General features: G+C 43.5%; 2 protein-coding genes across 3 annotated transcripts in view; one reads left to right on the top strand and one right to left on the bottom strand.

Annotated features, from left to right (window-relative positions):
* Window positions 1-2,179: 2,179 nt before the first annotated feature.
* On the top strand, window positions 2,180-19,013 carry LOC135394578 (protein FAM114A2-like). 2 transcript variants are annotated; one of them, XM_064625390.1, is made up of 13 exons: window positions 2,180-2,339; window positions 2,903-3,237; window positions 6,473-6,560; window positions 6,664-6,801; window positions 7,781-7,881; window positions 9,180-9,423; window positions 9,514-9,678; window positions 9,793-9,881; window positions 11,614-11,688; window positions 11,766-11,905; window positions 15,946-16,018; window positions 16,649-16,705; window positions 17,378-19,013. In XM_064625390.1, the coding sequence occupies exons 2-13, from the start codon at window positions 2,908-2,910 to the stop codon at window positions 17,456-17,458; spliced, it is 1,581 nt and encodes a 526-aa protein (XP_064481460.1). In that variant the 5' UTR covers window positions 2,180-2,339; window positions 2,903-2,907; the 3' UTR covers window positions 17,459-19,013. The 2 variants fall into 2 exon arrangements, with proteins under 2 accessions (XP_064481460.1, XP_064481459.1); XM_064625389.1 differs by having other exon boundaries at window positions 2,181-2,435.
* The window catches only part of LOC135394577 (protein SDA1 homolog), a 16,885-nt gene continuing 14,626 nt past the window's right edge, over window positions 18,994-21,252 (bottom strand). The window contains exon 21 of the mRNA XM_064625388.1: window positions 18,994-19,072. Within this exon, the coding sequence (XP_064481458.1) occupies window positions 19,028-19,072 (45 nt within the window). The 3' untranslated portion in view covers window positions 18,994-19,027. The remainder of the gene's footprint in view (window positions 19,073-21,252) is intronic.

Genomic DNA, 21,252 nt, shown 5'->3' with positions numbered 1-21,252 from the left:
TACTGCCTCAGGCCTATTTGCTTACCGAGGAGCTGATGAAGAATCACTGTTGCTTCATATAGTAAGAATTCACATAGTAAGGCTTCATTGCATAGTATGCTGTATCATCTTTCAATATTGCACACCTAGGACAAAGTTGAATTACAGTGTACCTTGCATAATTATACATTTGTATGCAGATGTCAAGGTTAAAATCGAGTGGCAGACCTAAATTGGACGTGCACTGTGTGCATCTTTCTTTCTTTTTTTTTTTCGTAGTGAAAGGGCTACAAGGTAGTGATACCAAGGTAGTAGTACCATTAAGGGGAAGAAGCCTGAGCTTTGGCACACACAGAGACAGTGGTTTATCCAGAATCGTCAAACCAGGCAGGGGGTTCATTATTGTACACTTTTAGAAATGAACTTCACCGCATAGCACGCATGTCGAATGATATCGTTATCTGCCCTGATTTGTTGAAAACGGGAGGCGTACGCCTTTTTTTGTGACAATTATGAACAGCATAAGTGTCACAAAAAACGAGTACGCCTCCCGTTTTCATCAAATCTGGGCAGATAACGCTATCATACGAGATGAAGCGTGCTATGCGGTGAAGTTCATTTCTAAGAGTGTAGTTGTGCTTTACCAGCCTTACATTGGGGAGTAAGGAGGAGCTCTGGATATATCATTGCTAGGGTTTGTGGTTTTTGGCATTTATTTTCAACCCAATTCGGGGGGTGTTTATCGGCATTTATATGGGGGCTATAAATCGGATTTTTTCGGCATCTATATTCCGCCCAAAAAATAAATGCCCGAATACGGGCATCTATTTATTTCGCATGAAGGAAAGCCTATTTTGCGCGCGAAGTAACAACGAACCGAAAAGAAGTGAATCGATTCATGGTTTCATTAACAATGTCTTTTATTGCCTGTGCCAAACCAGCAAACAAGGAGACTACCTCTTGTTGTAATAGATGCAAGCGTACATCATCATGCTCGCATCTGTCATAGCGACTCGCTCCTTGCGATTAATAACACGCAGTTTAGAGAACGCGCGCTCAACATTAGCGCTAGAAACAGGAATAGCCAGTATGCTTAAGGCGCACTGCGGTAACAAAGGCCATGTGCTGGAAGGGGTCGTCCAAAACTGAATAGGAGATATATCCACCTGAGGGGCAGGGCATGCAGCATATTCGAAAATCTCGCGCTTTATATCATCCATAAGACATTCATCTCGTAGAACAAATAAGAATAAGTCCTCTACAGTGAAGTGCCTCGAAGTGCCTTGAAGTGCCTCAGGAACGGAAACGAGGGTCACTCCAATTGGTAACTGGAGCGGAGTAGATAGAGAGACAGAGAACACAAAAATGAACTAGAAGGCTAGGGCAGGGGATCAGCGATCGGCTTTTGAAACCGTTTTGGGGCTCCGTACACTCGTGATCTCTTTTTAACCCGACAACAACAGACCACAAAGGTTCTGAATAGTAAATTCACTAAAGATAGGTGTGTCACTAAGTACGTGTGCTGCCAAAGCTGAGGTCATCCTCCTATAAGCGCTTAAGCACAACGAAACAAGGGCACAGCCCGAAGATAATGCCACGCTCGAGAAATAGTCGACAATGGGAGATTCCAAGGGGATTTCCCTTTGCGGTTCCAGGAATGGCAGCTGTCAAGATACGAGAAATTCGGATTTTTTCGGAATATTCCGAATCTGAAAAAAATCATTCGGGGGGTGTTTTCCTGCATTTTTCGGAAAATGCCGAAAACCACAAACCCTAATCATTGCATAGAGGGGGGGGGGGGGGGGGGGGTACACCCTTCATGGCATGCTCCACGAATTTTTGCAACCCCCCACCCCCACCCCCCCCCAAAAAAAGAAAAGCTCGGCACCCCCTCAGACATGCCCTCAGAGGACGGTCACTGGGAGAGAGAGGTACACAGGGGAGGTCTCTGACCAGGCTAACCAGTAACGGTTACGGAGCACTTTGATAGTAGTGAAAGCCTCCAAGTATGACCAATAAAAGAATGTCCCAGAGCCAGGGGCGGATCCAGACCCTCGGTTTGGAGGGGGCGGTCGGGGCGGTTTCTTTGTAGGCATGTTTGTAGGAGCTCGTAGTGGGGGAGGGGAGAGAGGGAAATCCAATGTATAAACAACTGACGCATCCTTCCACCTCCCCTCCTGGATCCGCCGCTGCCCAGAGCATGAAGTTTGCGCGATAGCCAACAAAATGTGAATATTCGGAACTCCCAAAGTAAAATGACATTTGAAATGCGCGCCGTTACCGCGGAGCTTCCGCTGTCAACGTCAACGTAAACACTGTAGAGGTGGCAGCACTGTCGGCTTAATGCAGAGAAGTTCTCCGTAAGCTTTCTTTCAACCGTGGTATTTTTCGCACTTCTCTGTGATTTTACTGAATTTTCATCGTTCCGACCACAAATTTCCAAACTCTCGACTAAGGTAATATATCGAGCACAACTTGTCTCCTCGTGAATGCAAGGGGACCGTTGCAACTGGTTGCTTTTAAACCGTGGCTTTGCCTGACGTGTGCTAAGACATCGAGCACAGCGAATGCAGTTTGTCGCGGTGCATATATTTGTGCGGTGCTTTTGTCGGTTTTGTTGTGGAACATGATGTCAATAATGGACTTGTCGACACGAAGGGCATCCTTATGTGGATATCTTGCTTAGTGATTGAAATTCCACCTTTCAAAGTGGCAGTCATTCGGAAATAGTCGGGAAGTCTGCCGGTCTTGTTTGTGGTATTAGCTCCTGTACGACTTAGCACGTGGCAGCAGACAGCTGCATGTTTCCCCCCCTTAATATGTTCATGCACTGTTGGTGTTACCTAGGTCATGTTCAGTGGTCAAAAATCACTGCTGGGGAGAGCGTTGAATGAATAAGTGATGACCTTATTTCATATTTTAGCCGACATGTCTGAATCCGAGGAGGCATTCGAGAGCGCAGACGAAGATATTGATGACACCCGCGAAGGATCCAAACGTCAATCCAAAGCATCTGCAATAAAACTGAGTAAAATTAAAGAGACAGGGTCACCGGAAAGGCAACCCAAAACAGACGGCACTGCCCAAGACAATGTCTCGGAGCTTCAGAAGTCAGTGGATGCTTGTGCCACATCAGGACAGATAGCCACAAAAGCTACTAAGGAAGCTGGAGGAGGGGAACCAGAAAGTGTACAGGGCAAAGACAAAGAGCTGTCAGTCCTAGAAAAACTGGCGCAGGCTGCAACACGAGATGACAAGGTTGGTTTCAGTTTGTCTCTCTTATTTTCGTTTTGCCCCCATCAGTTAACCTGATCCCACAGTAGGAAACACTGTTATGATCAGTAGTAGTATGTAAATTTGTTATGCACATGGTCATTGTTGTACGTGATCTACACCTAATAATGGCAGTACGAAATGGCGGCGGGAAGGAAACCACACATCACAGGATTCATTCTTATTTCTGTAATGGTGTCCACGAACAACAAGGTACTGTCGACTCTCGTTTATCCGGACGGTGCCATTTCCCGGCGAAATCGTCCGGATACCGGGGCATCCGGATAAATGAAACAACCAAATAGAAACATCCTACAGAGCAAGGTTTAATTAAAACACAGAAATCTCGTCATTGGGGTCCGCCCCCCCCCCCCCCCTTCCCCAAATTCCAGACTTTAACATAGGGTTCAGTGGACCAATCCCAACATGCACGTGGCACTTGTCCACAGTGGACCCCCTGTCAGGAAAATCCTAGATCCGCCCCTTGTTCCTTTATCTTTTATCTTTGTCCTTGTCAAAGAAGCCCTTGCAGGAGAATGTGCTTGATGAAAATGTTAAGAATGGACAGAATTTTGTTTGTAAAGAGTACTGATGTAAATAACAGGGTATTTAGGCGACTTGACTGGTGCATTCATAATGGACCGGGACAACCTATTGCTAAGGCCCTCGATCTTCTACTGCAACAAATTCAAAATTCCTCAGCAGTGACTTGTAAATTCCACAATTTTCCACCGCGAGCATCAATGGCTGCTTGAAACGGGGAAACAATCTTTTCTTGGATTGTGTGAGAACAAAAAATATTTTATAAAATTACAGATTCAAAGCACTGTTGTGCATTACATACATGATCTCTCTTGTGTTCAAATGTGATGCGGTCTGTCACCTGCAATCATTTGATACCTGCTGAAAGATCTTTCAGCATCTACAGAGTTTTTTGGAACTTTATAGGAAGATGTTTTCAATGGGGAAGTTACACCTTGAGGACACCCTTTTTTGTTCCTGGGCTGTAGGTATTATTTAAGGGTCTTAACTTTTTGAAGGCAACCTCCCAGACATCAAATCAAAATCCCCAACTGCCACCGCTAAACTGCACAGGGGAGGGGCATCGTCCCATCCTCAGGCGAAGTATACACAATAAACTTGGGCTAACGTTATCTTCAGCTAAACTACAATCTGTCTGTGTTTGCCCTGCAGCACGGACAATTTCGTAAAGCAGGCTTCACCTCATGCAGGGAAGCGTCAGGTGAAGCCCACTTTCGGGAGGCGTCGTTCGTATTCGGCGAATAGTCGAATAACAGACACATAGTGTATGGGGCCGGTTGGCAGTGGCGTATCTAGGGTGTGGACAGGTGCCATGGGCGCCAGGTGAACAGGGACGCCATTATGTGGTCGGGTGTGAATGTGCCAGGTCGGGCACTCAACCTGGCACATTCATAAATGATGTATGCACCCGCCATTAGAGAGGTTGTAGTGTGAAACGTAGTGCGGACCACACGAAAACGCATCCCCTAGGACATCATGTTAACCACGAGGTAGCTAAACTGGGCGCGTGACGTATTTGACGAGAACGGGGCACCGTGAGCAAACCGAACCAGCTCAGTGAGCGACTGTCACGGCCGAGACCAAAGCAGCCTAAACAAAAAGGAGATCCCACTCGAGACGTGACAGCAGCATTTGAGGATGTTTAGGTAGCAAGCCGATCGCAGCAGTGGGACTTTGAGAGAGATATCTGAGCAAGAAAATCGACCCGACAAAAAGAGGAGTTCGTATCGGGCGGACCAACAAGAGGGTCGACCTGAACCCGTGTGTCGGGCTGGGGCAGGTGTAAAGGTATAGGGGCGATTTCGGCAAATTTTACACTTCCGATGTTGACGGCAACGAGCTGTACGAAGAAATTTTGGACTGCAGAATGTTGCTCGCGAGGCGCACAGAAAACAAAATATCGAGACCCGAAGAGCTTCTTGAATTTATTGTTCACTATGGAGATGAGAATGTCTTCCCGAACCTTCGGGTTGCGGTCCAGATAATGCTTACGATCGCGGTTTCAATTGCCAGCTGTGGGCGGTCATTTAGCAAGCTTATACTTTACAAGCCAGCTTAGCAAGCTTATACTTAGCAAGCTGATACTTTTGTATTTAAGAGCATCAATGGGCCAGGACAGGCTTTCCGACCTTGCTGTCCTAAGTGTTGAAGGAGAAGAAACAGAAAAAATTGATTTTAGTGACATTATCGACAAATTTGCAGCAGCAAAAGCCAGAAAGGCTATCATGTGACGTTAGTGGGCCATTTGCATGTGTAGTAGTTCTGTGGACTTCATTAAAGTATTTACAAAACATGACCAACTGTGTCCTCGATATGTGCCTGAACAGGGGCGCAGACTCATTGGTTGCCATGGGCGCAGGTAGCTCTAGATACGCCACTGCCGGTTGGTACATATCCTTTGGCCGGGCGACGACAGAAGAAGAAACGAGGCGAGACGGTTGAAAGTTGCGTCGTCGCTGTCTCGTTTCTTCTTCTGTCGTCGCCTGGCCAAAAGAATAGTCGAATATCGGGAAACCCGAATATTGGGTATTCGATTCGCGAATCGAATACTTTGAGTGATTGATATTCGATTCGAATTCGAGAACTCGAATATCCGCACGCCCCTAAAAATAAGGGATTCCGTGAAATTCTGTGCCAAATGAAGGATTTCGCTATTAATTCCGAATCCCGCGAAATTTCGCGGAATCGCGCAAAACCGAGGGCTCTACCTATTGCAGGGTGTGAAATATTGTATAAGTGAAGCCTTGCAGCCTCTGAAGAAAAGGCAGTGTTGTTTGGAAGTATTTCAGTAATTGACTATTATATATATGGGGTGATTGTGAAATGCCTGTCGTAAACAGTTTGAAGAAAGTGCTGCTGGACCCTTTCACTTGGCGTTCAAAAAGTCTGTGTGATACAGCAGGAAAAAATAAATAAAGGAAAGAAAATAGGTGGAGTTAAAAAAAAACCTCGGTAATATGAGCACACAAGTAGACACTGATATGGACCGTACTTTTACATTGCATTGTGGAAGACAGAAGATTATGTACATAATCATTCACATCACCTTGCCCTATAAAGATATCATGAGAGTTTTTTATATGTTCAAGCTAGGCAAGCTGTCTGGGCCCTGCTCTAATAATGCAGGGTAACGCAATGCGTAATAGAGGTAAAATAATGCCGAACAATCTTTGCGCAGGGCTCCACAAACTGGGGTTTTGGGAAATGGGGTTCATCTATTCTGTCAACAGCAGCAACATCTGTGACAACTTTCACAAACCAAGTGTGTAAGTAAAGCTATAGCTACCTTAGATGAGAATCAAGAAAAGTATGTTTTTTGTTGTTGTGCTGGAGTTGTGGTGTTCTGCTAAGTCATCAGTTTCGCTCCAGCACAGGGCATTGGCACAGTGATTGAAACTGTGGAAAACACACTGGGAGCTCCAACACCTGAGGAGTTGGCTGCAGATGTGGAAAAACAAGATATCAAGGAACCAGAACAAGAGGTTTCAAGTGATGATACAACTCATGGTTAGTGTTTCCTTTTTTTAAAGAAATGTTGTTTTTGCAAAAAAAAATTGTAGCCAAAGTACAGGGCATCATAACAGGAAAATATGTGAGACAAACCTTGTACAACTCGCCTGACAAAGGACACAGATGTTCAGGTGATGTGATGTTATGGGAATTGTGGTGAAGATAAAATTAATGAACGGTCTTTCTCAGGGCTAAACTATGCGTCGGAGTATATAGACATTAATGTGCACAAAAATTGCAAAAAAAATTGTACAAGAAAGTTGAGAACCTCGTGCTTCCTTAACATTGCGACCATGTACCATGTACCACCACTACTGCTGGACTATACCACCTCGCATGTATTTCAGTTTGCCCAGTTTAGTAGCACCCTAAGCTTTGTTTTTTAGCAGTTGAACATCTAAGCTGCTTTTTAACAATTTCGGAGGGTAATATAGGCACTTCTGTTGTACTGCTTCTAGTAAATGTGCCTTCCAGACTTGGTTGCAAATCCTCAATGATTCCCAACAGCTAAAAAAAATGGGTACAGAGTAGACAATACAATACAGGGTACAGAATAGACAATAGGCAATCTTGGAGTTACTATAGACTAGTAATAGTTAGCTATCGAGTGACTCTGGCCACTGCTTAGGAATGAGCGGTTTTTAATTTTTCAAAATTTACTGAAACGAATCTGGAGACTGGGAATCTTTTAGCACTGCGTATATCATCGAGAAAAGTTTCAGCATCTGCCATGAAAGAGTTTTTTTTTACAGAGCGGAAGAAATATGGTACTTCATCTTGAGTATCCCCGTAGAATAAATTGGACAGTAGCTACACAAAAGGTCTGGAGTACGTACGGCACACTTTGTTCTGTGGCCCCACGTCTTGCATTTGGCTTGAAGCATTGCTGACCTAGTCAAACAAAAATTTGCACATTGTCACCCACATACCCTGTGCTCTCTGCTGTTTAGCAACAAGCATATTTTTGTTGCCCTAGGTACTGATAAGAATGAACAGCCAGAAGAGAAGCAAGAAGCCACTGGTGTGAGTGGTATCTTAAGTGGTGTCACGGCATTCACCAAAGTCATCGAAGCTACAGTATGTTGAAGCTCAGCTTCTCTGAAACACTCCTCCAAAAAGTACAGTGCAATCCCGTTAATTCGAACTCTAAGGGCACCGAAAATTTGTTCGAATAAAGCAAAGCGGGGTTGGAACTAAATGTGCTCCGAGTGAGTGCTTGACGTGTTGGCAGCACATATTAGCTGCATCGCAGACACATCATGGCTCGCTAGGCCACACGATGCTAGCTATAAGAGGCACGTTAATTCCAAGATATTTATTTTTAGGCAAGCATCAAAACGTCTCGGAGTAGAAAATAATGTGTTGTACGTGCTTGCATTCGTTTGATTTCCCTGGGTTTTCCAAAGACTTTCCCTGCGAACCTCTGCACAGTTCCCCCCAAAATGCATACCCCCCCCACACACACACACCCTTTCCTGCTGTCTTCTTTCTATCTGTCCACATCTGTATACCACTCATACCGTGTATTCACACGAGCACATTTCACGTGTGATGCACATTTCACACGATTCACGTTCCCCGCAGAAGCGGAAGATGCGAAAAACGTCATAGCTTTCTGAGCGCGAGCACACAGTGTCCAGTGTTCGCGTACACTGCTAACCATGGGGAATATCCTGCGACACAGCCACAAGATATTCTGTAGCAGACAACAGGAAAGACACTGACGGTGCCGTCTGCTAAGATTTATCTGCTAAGTGCTCAGTACGCCACTCTCGATATTCCGCACCGTGTGAACGCTCAACGTAACACGGGATGGAACTTTGTCTTTGTGAGCATTGTTCTCGCTTTTTCTTCCATTAGAATCTTCCGTGAGGATGTCGCTCAAGTAAATACACAGATAGCCACAGTTACTTCATGGCACGAACACTGAATAAAAAAAATAATAAGATATTTGCTTAATAAGTAAACTTAACACTTAAAACACAATATTACAATTACAATTAAATTACAATTAATACAATTATAACAATTACAACAAAAACAATTAATTAATAAACAATAATTAAAAACAATTAAATACAATTAAAACACAATAAAAACACTTAATTCAGTAAACATGTCCCTGATACAGCAGCAGCGCATGGCCGGACGCTTCCGGTCCAGTGCATAGTGGGGGCGCGGCTGGGCAGTCTTGTTTGAATTACCGGGCACTTTCCTTCATTGACATACCCGACTTTGATGGGACCAGGGCACCAAGCACCGGAAGTTTGAAGTACGAGATTTCAAATTAATGGGATTGCACTGTATCCACGTACCTTCTTTAGCAAGTCTGTTCTCTTGCCTGAGCTAAATGATCTTGTAAAAAATTTGCGCAGGGTTCCAAAGTGATCAGCGGCAGTCTCGACACCTTGGAGATGATCGGAAAAAAGACGATGGACATATTAACGGAAAATGACCCTGGATTGCGCAAGAAACGGGCCATGTTCGAAGGGAAAGTTAACTTATCGGAGGTGCTACGTGAAGCGAAAATGAAAGCTGAAATGGAGGAACAAAATCGCGCAAAGGAGGAAGAATCAAATGGAGTCGTGCATTACAGCAAACTGTTTGACGAACATCAGGGTGCGTCTTATGTTTATCTTGTTTATCTTGTTATCCCTTTATTGCGTGGCATATCCTTTTCCATAGTAATGTCATGATGAACATACTTAGGTCTGGTTCACCTCGAGGCACTTGAAATGTTATGCGAGGAGCGTAGGACAGCCGTTCAGCAGTACTTGTTTTCGCTTGGTGAGGAGGAGAAGTTGGAGCAGAATGCAGTTTTGGACAAAATCAAAAGGACGTGCGAGAGCCTTCCTTGTACTGACGATACCCCAGGTTTGTAATACGAACAGTTTCTGCACTGTGATGTCTGAGATTGTACTTGTGAATTGGTTCGCTGTATATTTCCTCATTTCCACGTGTTTTGTAACGTGTGGATATTTTATTTAGATGATGAAGTCGACCAAGACTTCGACCTACTGGTGACGCAGCACCTGACCAGGATTGGTCTCAATTTGAGAGGTGAAAAGCTGAAGGCAGTAAGTACATACAACTATACCCCAGTGATGGGAAATACATGAAGTAGCAAGTACTCAAGTGCTATTTTAAGCACATTTCTGTTGCACTTGTACTTCCTTTTAAGTATATTTCTGTTTGTGTACTTTATGTACGTTATACTGTGCTCTAAGTAATTTTTTTTCTCTACTTTGTCATCAAGTATGCAACTGGTAATGCAAAGACAAAATCGGGATAATATCAGTAACCGATTTTTAACAATTCACCCCCCTCCCCAAGAAAAAACAAAAAAGAAACGCCAGTTTATACATTGGATATCCCTCTCTCCCCTCCCCCTCTACGAGCTTCGACAACGGAACAGCCCCCCTCAAATCGAGGGTCTGGATCCGCCCCTGATAGGGACAACAACAGATGATTTCCACACAGATGGGAAAACTGAAGAACGAAGGGATCTGTTAAAAAGCACCGTTAATATGGGAGAAAAAATTGATCCACATCTCTTAACAAGGAAGGAAGGAATCATATCAGTCCCAGCTGATGTACTGGATTTTAGCTCAGCAATAGCACAGATCACGTCAGACTCATCAATATGAATTTGTGATGGGGTGAGACAGGAGGGTGAATCGACCAGTGGACATATACTTGATGCATCAGTAGCAGGCTTGAACACGGAAGAGAAGTAGTCAGCAAACTTGTTAGCTACATCAGATGGTGTAGTAACAGGACGGTCGTCTTCTGTCAGATAAATAGTATACCTAGTAGTATAGTATAGTAGAGGTTCTGTCCTTAACGTATTTCCGAAACGACTTAGGCTTTTTAAATAAGGAAGATTGAACAAAATTTTCATAATTCTGGCAGTCCCGTATGTAGAGTGATTTCACTGCCTTTTGAATCTGTTCAAACATAGTGTACCAAACACCCTGCTTAGTTGAAAGCATGAAAGCATGCCTTCTTCGTTTATATTATACCAGAGCAGCGCACTGGCACCGCTGATTGCCCGCACAGGTGCAAATGCAAATTAAACCATCTGTTTCAGTTGATATTCATGAGCAAGCAGCTGCCTGCCCAAAATGATGCCTTCAGAAAATCCTAGGGAGCATAGCAGCACATTTAACTATCAGAACTTTGTTATTAGAAAGGAGGAGGCCTCCAACCTGTTTCGATTTCTTCTTTCTCGGCCTATACTCGATGAGGTGTCAAGGTCAGCGAAAACGAAGCGTGAAGGACTGTTCGCCCTTCCCCATGACAATAATCTCCCAGGATGCAATGCGGGCTCAGGTAGCACCTGGATTTCCTGAAATTGTGTATTGCGAATACTCAAATTTGAATCTGTACAGGTCTCTAGAGACTGCAGCTGATGGCTAAAGAGAAGATTACAGTATCTGTGTATTCACATAATATTCTAGTGGACACACAAAATATTGTAGTGTAAGAAAAAGCAAAAACACTGCCCACAGACCCGAAGTTCCGTCCCGTGTTATGATGAGCATTCACACGGTGCCGGAATATCGGGAGTGGCATACTGCGCACTTAGCAGATGACACCGTCAGCGTCTTTTCCTGTCGTCTGCTACGGAATATCTTGTGACTGTGTCGCAGGATATTCTCCACGGTTAGCAGTGTACGTGAAGACATGATATTGAGCACTCGCGATCACGTGACAACAGAAAGCTATGACATTTTTCGCATCTTCCGCTGTAGGCATTGTGGGGAATGTCGCTCCTGTGAATACACAGTATAAACCTCTTCCCTTCAGATGGATGCTGATGCCAGGACGTGGCTGTCTGACTGTACAGCAGAACAGGAGAGAGGTGTCAAGAAAGATCCAAATGTAAGCCAAGCAAAAGCTGGCATGGAGAGCAGCTGTCCTTGATTGAAAGGTGTTTCAAATATCTTCCTGTGGCATAGGATGTCTACACAAAGAGCTTGGAAAGCATGGCCGAAATGACAGCCAAAACGATGGAGCTCTACCACAAAGCTGCCGAGCTGTTGCTAGTCAAAACAGACACAGAAACAACAGCAGTTCAGTATGCAACGCATCTCACAGGGTAAGTTCTTGCTGCTTAGCATAGTGAACACCATATTCATACTTGGGCACAAGCTATAAAGTACTGCATTTGCCCAGCAGTATTAGCACAGCATTAGCACTCTCAAGGTCCCCATAGTACACATGTAGTACCACGTCCAATATTCCAGATAATTTCTTCAAAAAACTCTTTGTTTTCGTAACTGTCTTACGAAAACATAGCTTCAAACTTGCCGGATGGCTTTTCAAATGACATCCCTGTTCAGTTTACCTGAACCACATATTTCTATACATGGCATCCGATGTGACACGTGATCCAATGTGACGCTTTATACCTATAGCGTTGTGTTTTAGAGTTAAACCCGGTTTTATCTGCCGATTTGCATCATCACAACTTAGGGAAAAACCCTGAATACGAACTTGCTCATGTGTAAATTCACCCACCAATACGAGCACCAGAATGCTAAGCACTGTTCATTCAGCAGATTTGCTTTGCGAGAAGCTATTTCACCCGAAAATCTGCTTTTCTACCTGGTATTGCACTAATTTATCTTGTTTTATAGCTCTTGAAATAAATAATAGCAGATTTTTGCCCTGATTTTGAAAAAGCAAAACCCGAAAACACAAGGGCTTACCTGTACCAGCACCTCAGGTGTTTTCAGTCCTCACTGTGGGACTGGGAGAGGGGTAAAAATCTGTAAAACTGCAAAAGGGCAAGGGTGCAGGCCAGCTGGTACATGGTGAAAAAATTTGGAACCCGAGAAAGGGACAGAGGAGGGACGACACGACACGTTCTCGAACGTTCGAGAACGTGTCGTGTCGTCCCTCCTCTGTCCCTTTCTCGGGTTCCAAATTTGTAAAACTGCGTAAAGACTGGGAATGTTTGTGAAAGAGCAGGTTTTGTGGGGTAAAGGAAAAAGTGAAAAGACGAACACAAGAGATGGCTGGAGTAAGTGCCCAACACAAAGTATTTGACGTTCACCCATTCCTGTATTTGTGGCTAACCTTGTGCGTGGGTTGGTTTGGTTCCCGGGCTTTTCTGGGTTTTTGCTCAGAGTGATGATGATGATGACGCAGTTTGGGGGTAACAATTGATTTGAACCTGTTCAATCCTAGAACATGAAGATTTATTTATAAACAACGAGAATTGGCCGAGGCAGACCGCAGGAGTTGTTTGAATTTGTTTGGATTTAGAATCTATTTATACTTCCTCATTCTGAGATAAAGCTTTGGAGAAACTTTGCAACACATGGCCGTGTTCTCACATGTGAAAGCCCAGCCCTTGTGTACATAGTGCACATGTGCCATGTAAAAGTAACTGTGATGTTCTGGTATTCGTGTGGTTGTCTTAGCATTACCAGTTGTTGGGTAACTGCATTTTTAAGGGACCCTTACGGTGTTCAAGATGTAGGATGTACGATCAACCCTAATCAAGTTTTTTAGCCTTTTGTTCCGAAATCCCCAGGGTTCACTGAAATAAATAAATAAATAAATTAAAAGGGAACGATTGACAAATTTTCTTGATTTATGAGTGGTGCGGTATAGCGAACTTCTTCTTTCTCATTCAAACCTCGATTTATTAACAATTTTTCCATGAGCATTGACCATCCATAAATCGAGGTTTGACCGTTTCCCGCACAACAAAATTCATTTAAAATGAGTCCTTTTTTGCGTGTCATTTTTTACATGGGGTTTCATTGTAATGGATAACATGCTTATGGATAATTTCTGCTAGTAACATGTGGTCATATGAAAGGGGCACTAAAATGCCCACATGAGTTCACTCCAAATTACGTTACACGATATGTTAACTTCGCACTTGTCATCGTAATTCAGAACTTTTTGACCAGCTCCCGTGGCATAGTGGTTAGGATGATTGCTTTCCACGCCGAGACTGGGAGGTGACACGGGTTCGAATCCTGTCGCCGGCTGTGCTGTCTGAGGTTTTCCCTGGGTTTTCCGAAGGCTTTCCAGACGAATGTCGGCACAGTTCCCCCTCAAGTCGGCCCAGGACGTATGCTAACCCCCCTGTCCCCCACTCCTTCCTGCTGTCCTCTCTCCATCTGTCCACGTCTGTACGCCGCTCATAGCCACAGTTGATTCGCGGCGCTAACAAGGAATTTAAAAAAAATTCAGAACTTTGATTTCGTTACGAAGCTACAATCAGAGTTATACCAGACCCTTTCTTGCCTCGGCACTAAGCATTGAGTGTCGCTTCAGCTCGTGCATCGGTGCTTTTGGTTCATGGTCCGCATGCACGCCGGTGCCGCACCATGGAGCAGTTCCGGCAAAAAACATAGTGCAACGTGTCGCTGTCTGAAGGACGTGAATATAGTAGTGGTGTGCGAATATTCGAGTTCTCGGATTCGCATCGAATATCAAACGCCCGAACTATTCGATTCGCGAATCGAATATCCAATATTCGATTTTTCGAATATTCGACTATTCCACGAATATGAACGCCACAACCTGAAAGTGGGCTTCACCTGATGCTTCCGTGCGTGAGGTGAAGCCTGCTTTACAAAATTGCCCTTGCTGCAGGACCAACACAGGCGGGACGGTGTTTAGTTTAAGATAACGTTATCCAAAGTTAGTTTTGTAGACATCATCTGTGAAAGGGGTGACGCCCATCCCTCATGCAGTTTAGCGGTGCCGACGAGGGACTTTGATTTGATGTCTGTGAGGTTGTCTTTAAAAAGTTAGGACACTTGAATAATGACTACAGCCCACGAACAAGAAGGGTGTCTTAAAGATGTCCTTTACGTCTAAAATTTCAGTAGTGCAAAGAAACTAAATGGTGTTCATGGGCAAAGCTGAGGCAGGATGCCAATTCGTTTGTTTCACAAATGGCCTGTGGTTGTCTGAAACAATTACAGCCTCATCCGTATAACATGCTACTGCCTGACATAAAATTTCGAAATGAAGGTAACCACTCCAGTACTGCAGTAAGTGTAGGCTCACCTGAAAAGCAGGAAGCACTCTCATGTAAAATTAAAGGGTAGGGGCTTAAACAGAAGAATTGCATGTCTCTCTTGTGACAGTGAATGCCAGAAAAATTACACCAAAATCCTGAGCTACGAAATGGAAACTTTTAGTGCAAAAGTCACATATTGTAAATTTTGCACGAATATTTGATTCGGTATTCGGAATTTTTTCCTTCATTCGATTCGATATTTGATTCGACTTAAAATATTCGGATTCGCACACCCCTAGAATATAGTTATTGCCACAAGAAGATCCATGATTACTGCTGTGCGCCAAAATCAATCAATCAATTGGTATTGAAAAATGCAGCAATGTGCGTCCTGCCTCACATGTACAGAGCACTACGACAGGACGCATTCCAAATCCACGCACACACGATTGGCATGCACGTGCTTCTTCTGCTGTCTGATCAGATGCCGCCAATCTTTGCTTCATGAGGATTCCAGTGGTTGCCACAAAGGCAGCTCTGTTTTCATTTAGTTCTTCTAAATGGTAGCGCTGTGTGAACTAATTTCGCTTGCATTATACTTAGACCCTGAAGTTTTCGAGAAGTATTTTTTTTTCTAAATTCGGGGGGTAAAAATCGGGTAAATAAACACGTGCACTAAATTCACGCGAATTCGGGTGAAAAAAATTTCCAGTATGCTAAATTCAGGGAGAAATCTGGCTCAGTTACTCAAACTAACTATAGCGGTTTGGTACAAACAGTAATGTAACTGCATTTGCTGCCAAACAAGTTAGTTACTGCATTCCTACAGACATCCCAGTGAGGGCGATTTGCCAGGTCAAAATCTGGTTTCACCCTAAAGAGGCAACCTTCAATTCGGGGTGCAAATTCGAGAGAAGAATCGGGTAAAACTCTAAAGCTTCAGGCTCTAATTATACTCACTAAAAGTCTAAAACGCAGACTCTCATTTGAGAACAAGTTGTTTTTGTATTTTAGTGCCTCTTTAACAGGACATTACTCTGGTTTAGTTCTATGGGCATTTTTAAGTGCTTATGAGTTTGTCTGAAGACTAGTGCCTAGTCCACTAAAATAACGTTACCCACTCTATTGCTCACCTTGTCATTCACTAGGTTGACTGCAGTCTTGTGCACAGAGATAGGGATCTTGTCATCAAGATTTGGACGATGTCTGAACACAGCAGCGGTAAGTTTACGTTCACCATATATTGCCTTTGAGCCATGTAATGTCAATGGCAAGACTGCTCAGTAACTTGACCTCTACAGGGGTTAAAGGTCAATACCAATGCTCGTGTGCATTCGTGGGTCGCCAGGCGCATCATTTGTTCCAAGCGTTTGCTTGAGACTCTATGAAAGCTCATAGCAGCAAGTGGTTGTAAAGCAGAGCTTAGGCTGTATCCAGCTGAGGGTATAACCACAACAAGAGAATCACTGACCTTCGGGTCAACTTTTTTGTTAAATTTCATCGGAACCACTGCAACTTATGTTAAATATTTTTGGAACAATGTGGGGAAAATTCTCAGCTGTGGTTTGCTGTACAACTCGTAATTCTCAAAAATTGTCTTGAGTGTGGCTCAAAGGTTGCGGTACTTTTCCTTGCACACTTTTTCTGCTGTGATGCATAGTGTATGGCCACAGTATCAGCACGGAAGAATGGTGTAGATGTTTAACACCAAGTGAAGTATAGGGGGAGTTTGTGGTTGTGCAATGAACATGATGCCCTAGCCTTCATGTTCTGCAGTTTCAGAAATGCAGGCGGGGAGCCAGCGTTAATTGCCATTCTGTTAGTAGGCTTGATTTAAAAACATTTTTGCAGGACGATTCTGAAGATCCGGATTCAGTAACACCTCTCATCACCAACATTTACCTTGAAGTAAGTACACCCAGAGCAATGACAGCAACACTGAAACCAGCATTTAATGCAACTGCTAAAGCCACGAGCATGGAATGGTGGTCGATTTAGTTAGGGTCTAACTCTAGCATGGTGCCAACTGAGATGAAACACAAGGGCAGCAAGGCAGTTGTCTTTCATTGTCCGTCCATGTTGTATTCCATCTAACTTGTCGCCAGTACTGTTAGGTGCAAAAGCTAATATGGAGATAGAGTTGTGGATGGCGGACTGCTTGACTTTCACCTTAGGGTCAAGTTTCTATCCTACAAACATTTCTAAATGCTGCTGTAGTATATTTAGACCCTTGTGTTTTGGAGGTTTTGTACATTTTGAAAATCAGGGTGGCAGAAATCAGGTATTATTTAAGGAGCTGTAAGGCAGTAAAATCGAGCGATGTCAGGTGATAAAAAAAAGGAGCTTCTCACATTTCAGATGAGCAAGAGATACTGAGTGGCTGTCAGCAGCTGTGCTGAATGTGTAGTGCTTAGTGTTCTCCAGTGCTATATTGGTGGCTAAATTTGTGCTTTGGCAAGTTTTTTTTTCTTCAGGTTTTACCGTTTTACCCCAAGTAACGATGATGCAAATCAGGGGTAAAAACTTATTTTAAAAAGTTTCTCTCCTCGACCAACATGACTGACAAGTTGCTCTTTCCAGGCATCAAATAGCAACACCTATATTCAAGATGGATTTCAATTACTGGTTCCCGTACTGCAGTCACTGCTCTTGCCAAAATAGGCCCGAAAGATGTTTGCTGGTGTACAGGAGATCACATTCGACTCATGGTCATTTTGCGCTGACCAAAGCAGCAGCAGCTCATATCCCGGTGCCCCACTTTTTTCCACCTCATGTGAGCTTGACAGCCCAGTTGCTTTCCCAGCTAACTCCATCTGTGTGATCACTGCTGAGAAATATGTCTGAAATGAGAAAAGTGCAGGGATACTCTAGAAAAAGGATTGCTTCACAGGGTCTGTTGTTGTCGGTGCTGTATTGGGAACATTCCTTCAGTTTCATTGCTGTTTGAATGGTGATGCAAAGATCTGTTTTTTTTTTTTTTTTTTTTTTTTTTTTTTTTTTTTTTTTTTTTTACTGGTCAGGAAGAGAGAGAGAATTTAAAAAACATGGGACATTGAACAATATATGTATAGTTATAGCAAGTATGGAAAGCCCATAACACTCTCTAAGACTGCCTCTGTGATAGTGCCACAGAACATTTGCAGAGCATGGAGAGTTTTGGTGTGCCAACGTTGAATAAGGGATAGCAGCTAGATGTAACCATGACCCGTGTGCTACTTTTGGCAGAGAATGCAAGGAGCACCCTCCAAGTATACTCTTACGCTCAGCTGTAAATTTTCCTAGATTCTTGTAATTTAATTAACTGTGCTACTTACAATACCCATGAACATGTCGAAATTATAGTGCTGTATTGTGCAGACCTGTAAAAATTTTCGGAGCAATTGTAAAGCAATTGAATTATAACTACATGATCATCAGAGTTAAAATTTTAATTGTTACTTAATTACAATTACAGTTACTCTGAACAGTAATTGAGTTAGTGTACATTTCTTTCAACACGTGTTTTTGGTGTATCACTTCATGCTTCTTCCCTGAGGAACTTTGTAATGTTTGTCATGTGTGCCCTGTTGTCTTCTGGGTTATTTGGGTTTGACTTGAAAGGGCATCTCCTATTATTCGTGCCCCTAATCACACACATTGTTGCAGTCATGATAACCTTTTTTTTTTTTTTTCTTTCGTCAATGGATAAAAATTGGACACTATAAGATTAAAAAAGAAGTTGTATCCCAAATCATATATAAAAACAATCCTGGAAGTAATTATTTACTAAGAATGTAATTTACATGTCTGCACTTGTGTGACATTCGGCGTGAAAAAGGCAACAGTTGAAATGGCACAAGTTCAGGCAAGGTGGTGGATAGGCTGAATGACGAGAAGAGATTTGAGCATGGGCGACACAAATGGACTGCTGTTTTAAACTGTCACTGTGCCGTGTGTCTTTTTTACTTGCTCAAGCTCAGTCCTTTCTCATTCTTGCAACAATTGCCACTGTGCATTTTGTAAATAGCAACTTCTGTGCTGCAGTATTTATCCTTCCAAATGGCACAAGTGCAAAATGCTCAGGCATTTCGAGAGAGAATAAATTATTCAACTACCTTAAGTGGTGTGCTACCCACATGTTCTGTCAACATTTGATGTTGTTCCTCGTTGTAGAGCCACTGGTATGGTGGCACAAAAAATAAACACGATTCCATGTAAACATTTTACTTTACATTTATTCGTCTTGTTGCTTCACTTCCTCCTCTTCTTTTTGAGTAGTGCATCTCTCAGTGCCACCTGCAATATTTATGTCAATTGGTTAGAATGCACAGGTTGTACTATACACTGCACTGCCACGAGCAAGGGGACCTGACTCCTTCATGCAATATAGGAGTGTTCTGTTATTATTTTTTTCTCATTTCTTTACCTATAAAACTCAATCTCAATTTTTACATGGTCAAACATAACACAAACTTTTTCATGTATGTAAAACACCAATATTGTCAAAAATATTTTTGTGTAACAAAAATTTGTCTTTGAAAATAGTATTAGGTACAGACGTGTGAAGCATGAAGTGTAGGAAAAAAATGACAGCACAGTTACGGTTGTGTAACGCCAATTTCAGCGACAGCACTGTCGGCATTGGGCTGTCATTTTAACCATCCAATTCTACTCGAAGCAGTGCATGGCCAAATCAGCAGCAGTGCTGTGAGATCATTCTTGAACCACAAGCGACACACCCAGCAACTGTACCCAAATGGGTTCACCCTGAATTGCCTTGTGAGGCCCTTCGTGGCTCCTTCGGCTTCGCTTCCCCACTCCCCTCTTTGCTTTGGCAGCACGCATTGCAGGGTCTTCAAGTCTATGTTGTTTTGCCTCAGCTTCAGTGGCATGCATGTTGGGATCCTGACATCCCACTTTCTTGTTAGTGGCCTCGGCTGCACAAAGAGCTGGGTTTTCGCGAGCTCTGCGCTCCCGTTCGCATTCTCGTGCCCGCCGCGAACCATGACCTACTACTATATTATAACGACCATGTCATGGGTACCCCTTCCCAGCACCGCATTTGGAAGCTAGCGGTGGCGCTACTCATCGGCCCGATTATTGCTTCCTCAACTTCTACAATACTTTGTACTTGAGCTTACCTTAGTATTTTTGTACAAGCGGTGGATGTCCCACTGAAGATGTTTCATTCTAAAGTTGACTATCATCATCATTCTACGCGTTTTCATAGGAGCTGTTGCTGTCGTCTGCTATGGTAGTCGTACGTCCGCTTCTGTGCGTTCAAAGTTCAAATTTCCACTGTTCAATCACGATGTAGATCTCGCGGGCCGATGAGTAGCGCCCCCTAGCGGATCCTGCGGACGGGCTCCTCATAGGGGTTGCCGATTATGACATGGTCGCCATAATCAAATAGGTCGTGCCGCAAACTTGTGCATCAGCATGACCTGGTACATATCTCCATAGCGTCTGAAGCAGAATCACTAAGGGTGTTTTCTTTTTTTACTCAAGCGCGCCCTTTGCCCAAATAAGAGATAGCGCTGGTGGTTCTGCGCACACGCAAAAACCTAAATAGAGCTTCGCGCATTGCGCAGAACCGTCCCACTATCCCTTACGTACGCAAAGGCGATAGCGTACGATGCACTGAAACTCAATCCATTTGGTGGCGGATCTGGCGAGTTCCGGGCAAGGAGGAAACATCTCCTTTCTCGTTTTTTCTCTGTTTTTTTCTTTCACGCTTCACCGGGCTTTCGTTTGGCGAGGTTCGATGACTTCTTAGAAGTAGACAACAACGTTCTCGGACGCCTATACAGTCAACCCTCGATTTATGAACACCGTCGGTTCCCCGAAAAATCGTTCATAAATCGAGGGATTCACAAATCGAAAATTCCGTTAAGTGAGTACTATCGAGCAAATGGAACAGTATTTCCGAGTTGATATTGTGTTTATAATGCAATATATTGTGTAATTTTGCTTTGGACCATGCCTTCTTCTGTATCAGTCTCACAAAACACAGATGTTATCGCATTCACACTCTGTTTATTATGCAATACTAAATAGTTTAATTTTGCTTTGGACCATGCCTTCCGCTGTGTCAATTGAGGTGAACACTTCTGCAAAAACCCGTTTGTTGTTCGGATTTCGAGGGGTTAAGAACCGAGGGTGCAATACCTCGAAAACGTTTTGTCTGTTCAGGCGTCATTCATAAGACCACGAATAATCCCTTTGAAGGTTTTTGTTGGCCTCGGAAGGATCCGTTCATAAATTGAGGTCAAAAACGCTGGGCAACTCCTAGTTGGTTCCCAGAAATTCCATTCATTATTCGAATATCGAGGTTCACAAAACGAGGGAAAAATGCATGTAAAAAGTTTGATTCCTCGTGCTAGTGTTCATAAAACGAGGGAATTCATAAATCGAAGGTTCATAAATCGAGGGTTGACTGTATTGTGAGCAACGTGTCCTGCCGCGCGCAAGATGGC

This window comes from Ornithodoros turicata, chromosome 5, assembly GCF_037126465.1.
Source record: "Ornithodoros turicata isolate Travis chromosome 5, ASM3712646v1, whole genome shotgun sequence".
Classification (NCBI taxonomy): Eukaryota; Metazoa; Arthropoda; class Arachnida; order Ixodida; family Argasidae; genus Ornithodoros; species Ornithodoros turicata.
The sequence above is the reverse complement of the archived record's forward strand: the minus strand, read 5'-3'. Positions and strand labels throughout refer to the sequence as shown.

Excerpts from the sequence above, each read along its gene's own strand:
- LOC135394578 (XM_064625390.1), top strand. The coding sequence starts at position 2,908 with ATGTCTGAATCCGAGGAGGCATTCGAGAGCGCAGACGAAGATATTGAT. Across the intron at positions 9,679-9,792 it reads TTGTACTGACGATACCCCAG|ATGATGAAGTCGACCAAGAC; the intron begins GTTTGTAATACG and ends TATTTTATTTAG. Across the intron at positions 11,689-11,765 it reads GTGTCAAGAAAGATCCAAAT|GATGTCTACACAAAGAGCTT; the intron begins GTAAGCCAAGCA and ends CCTGTGGCATAG.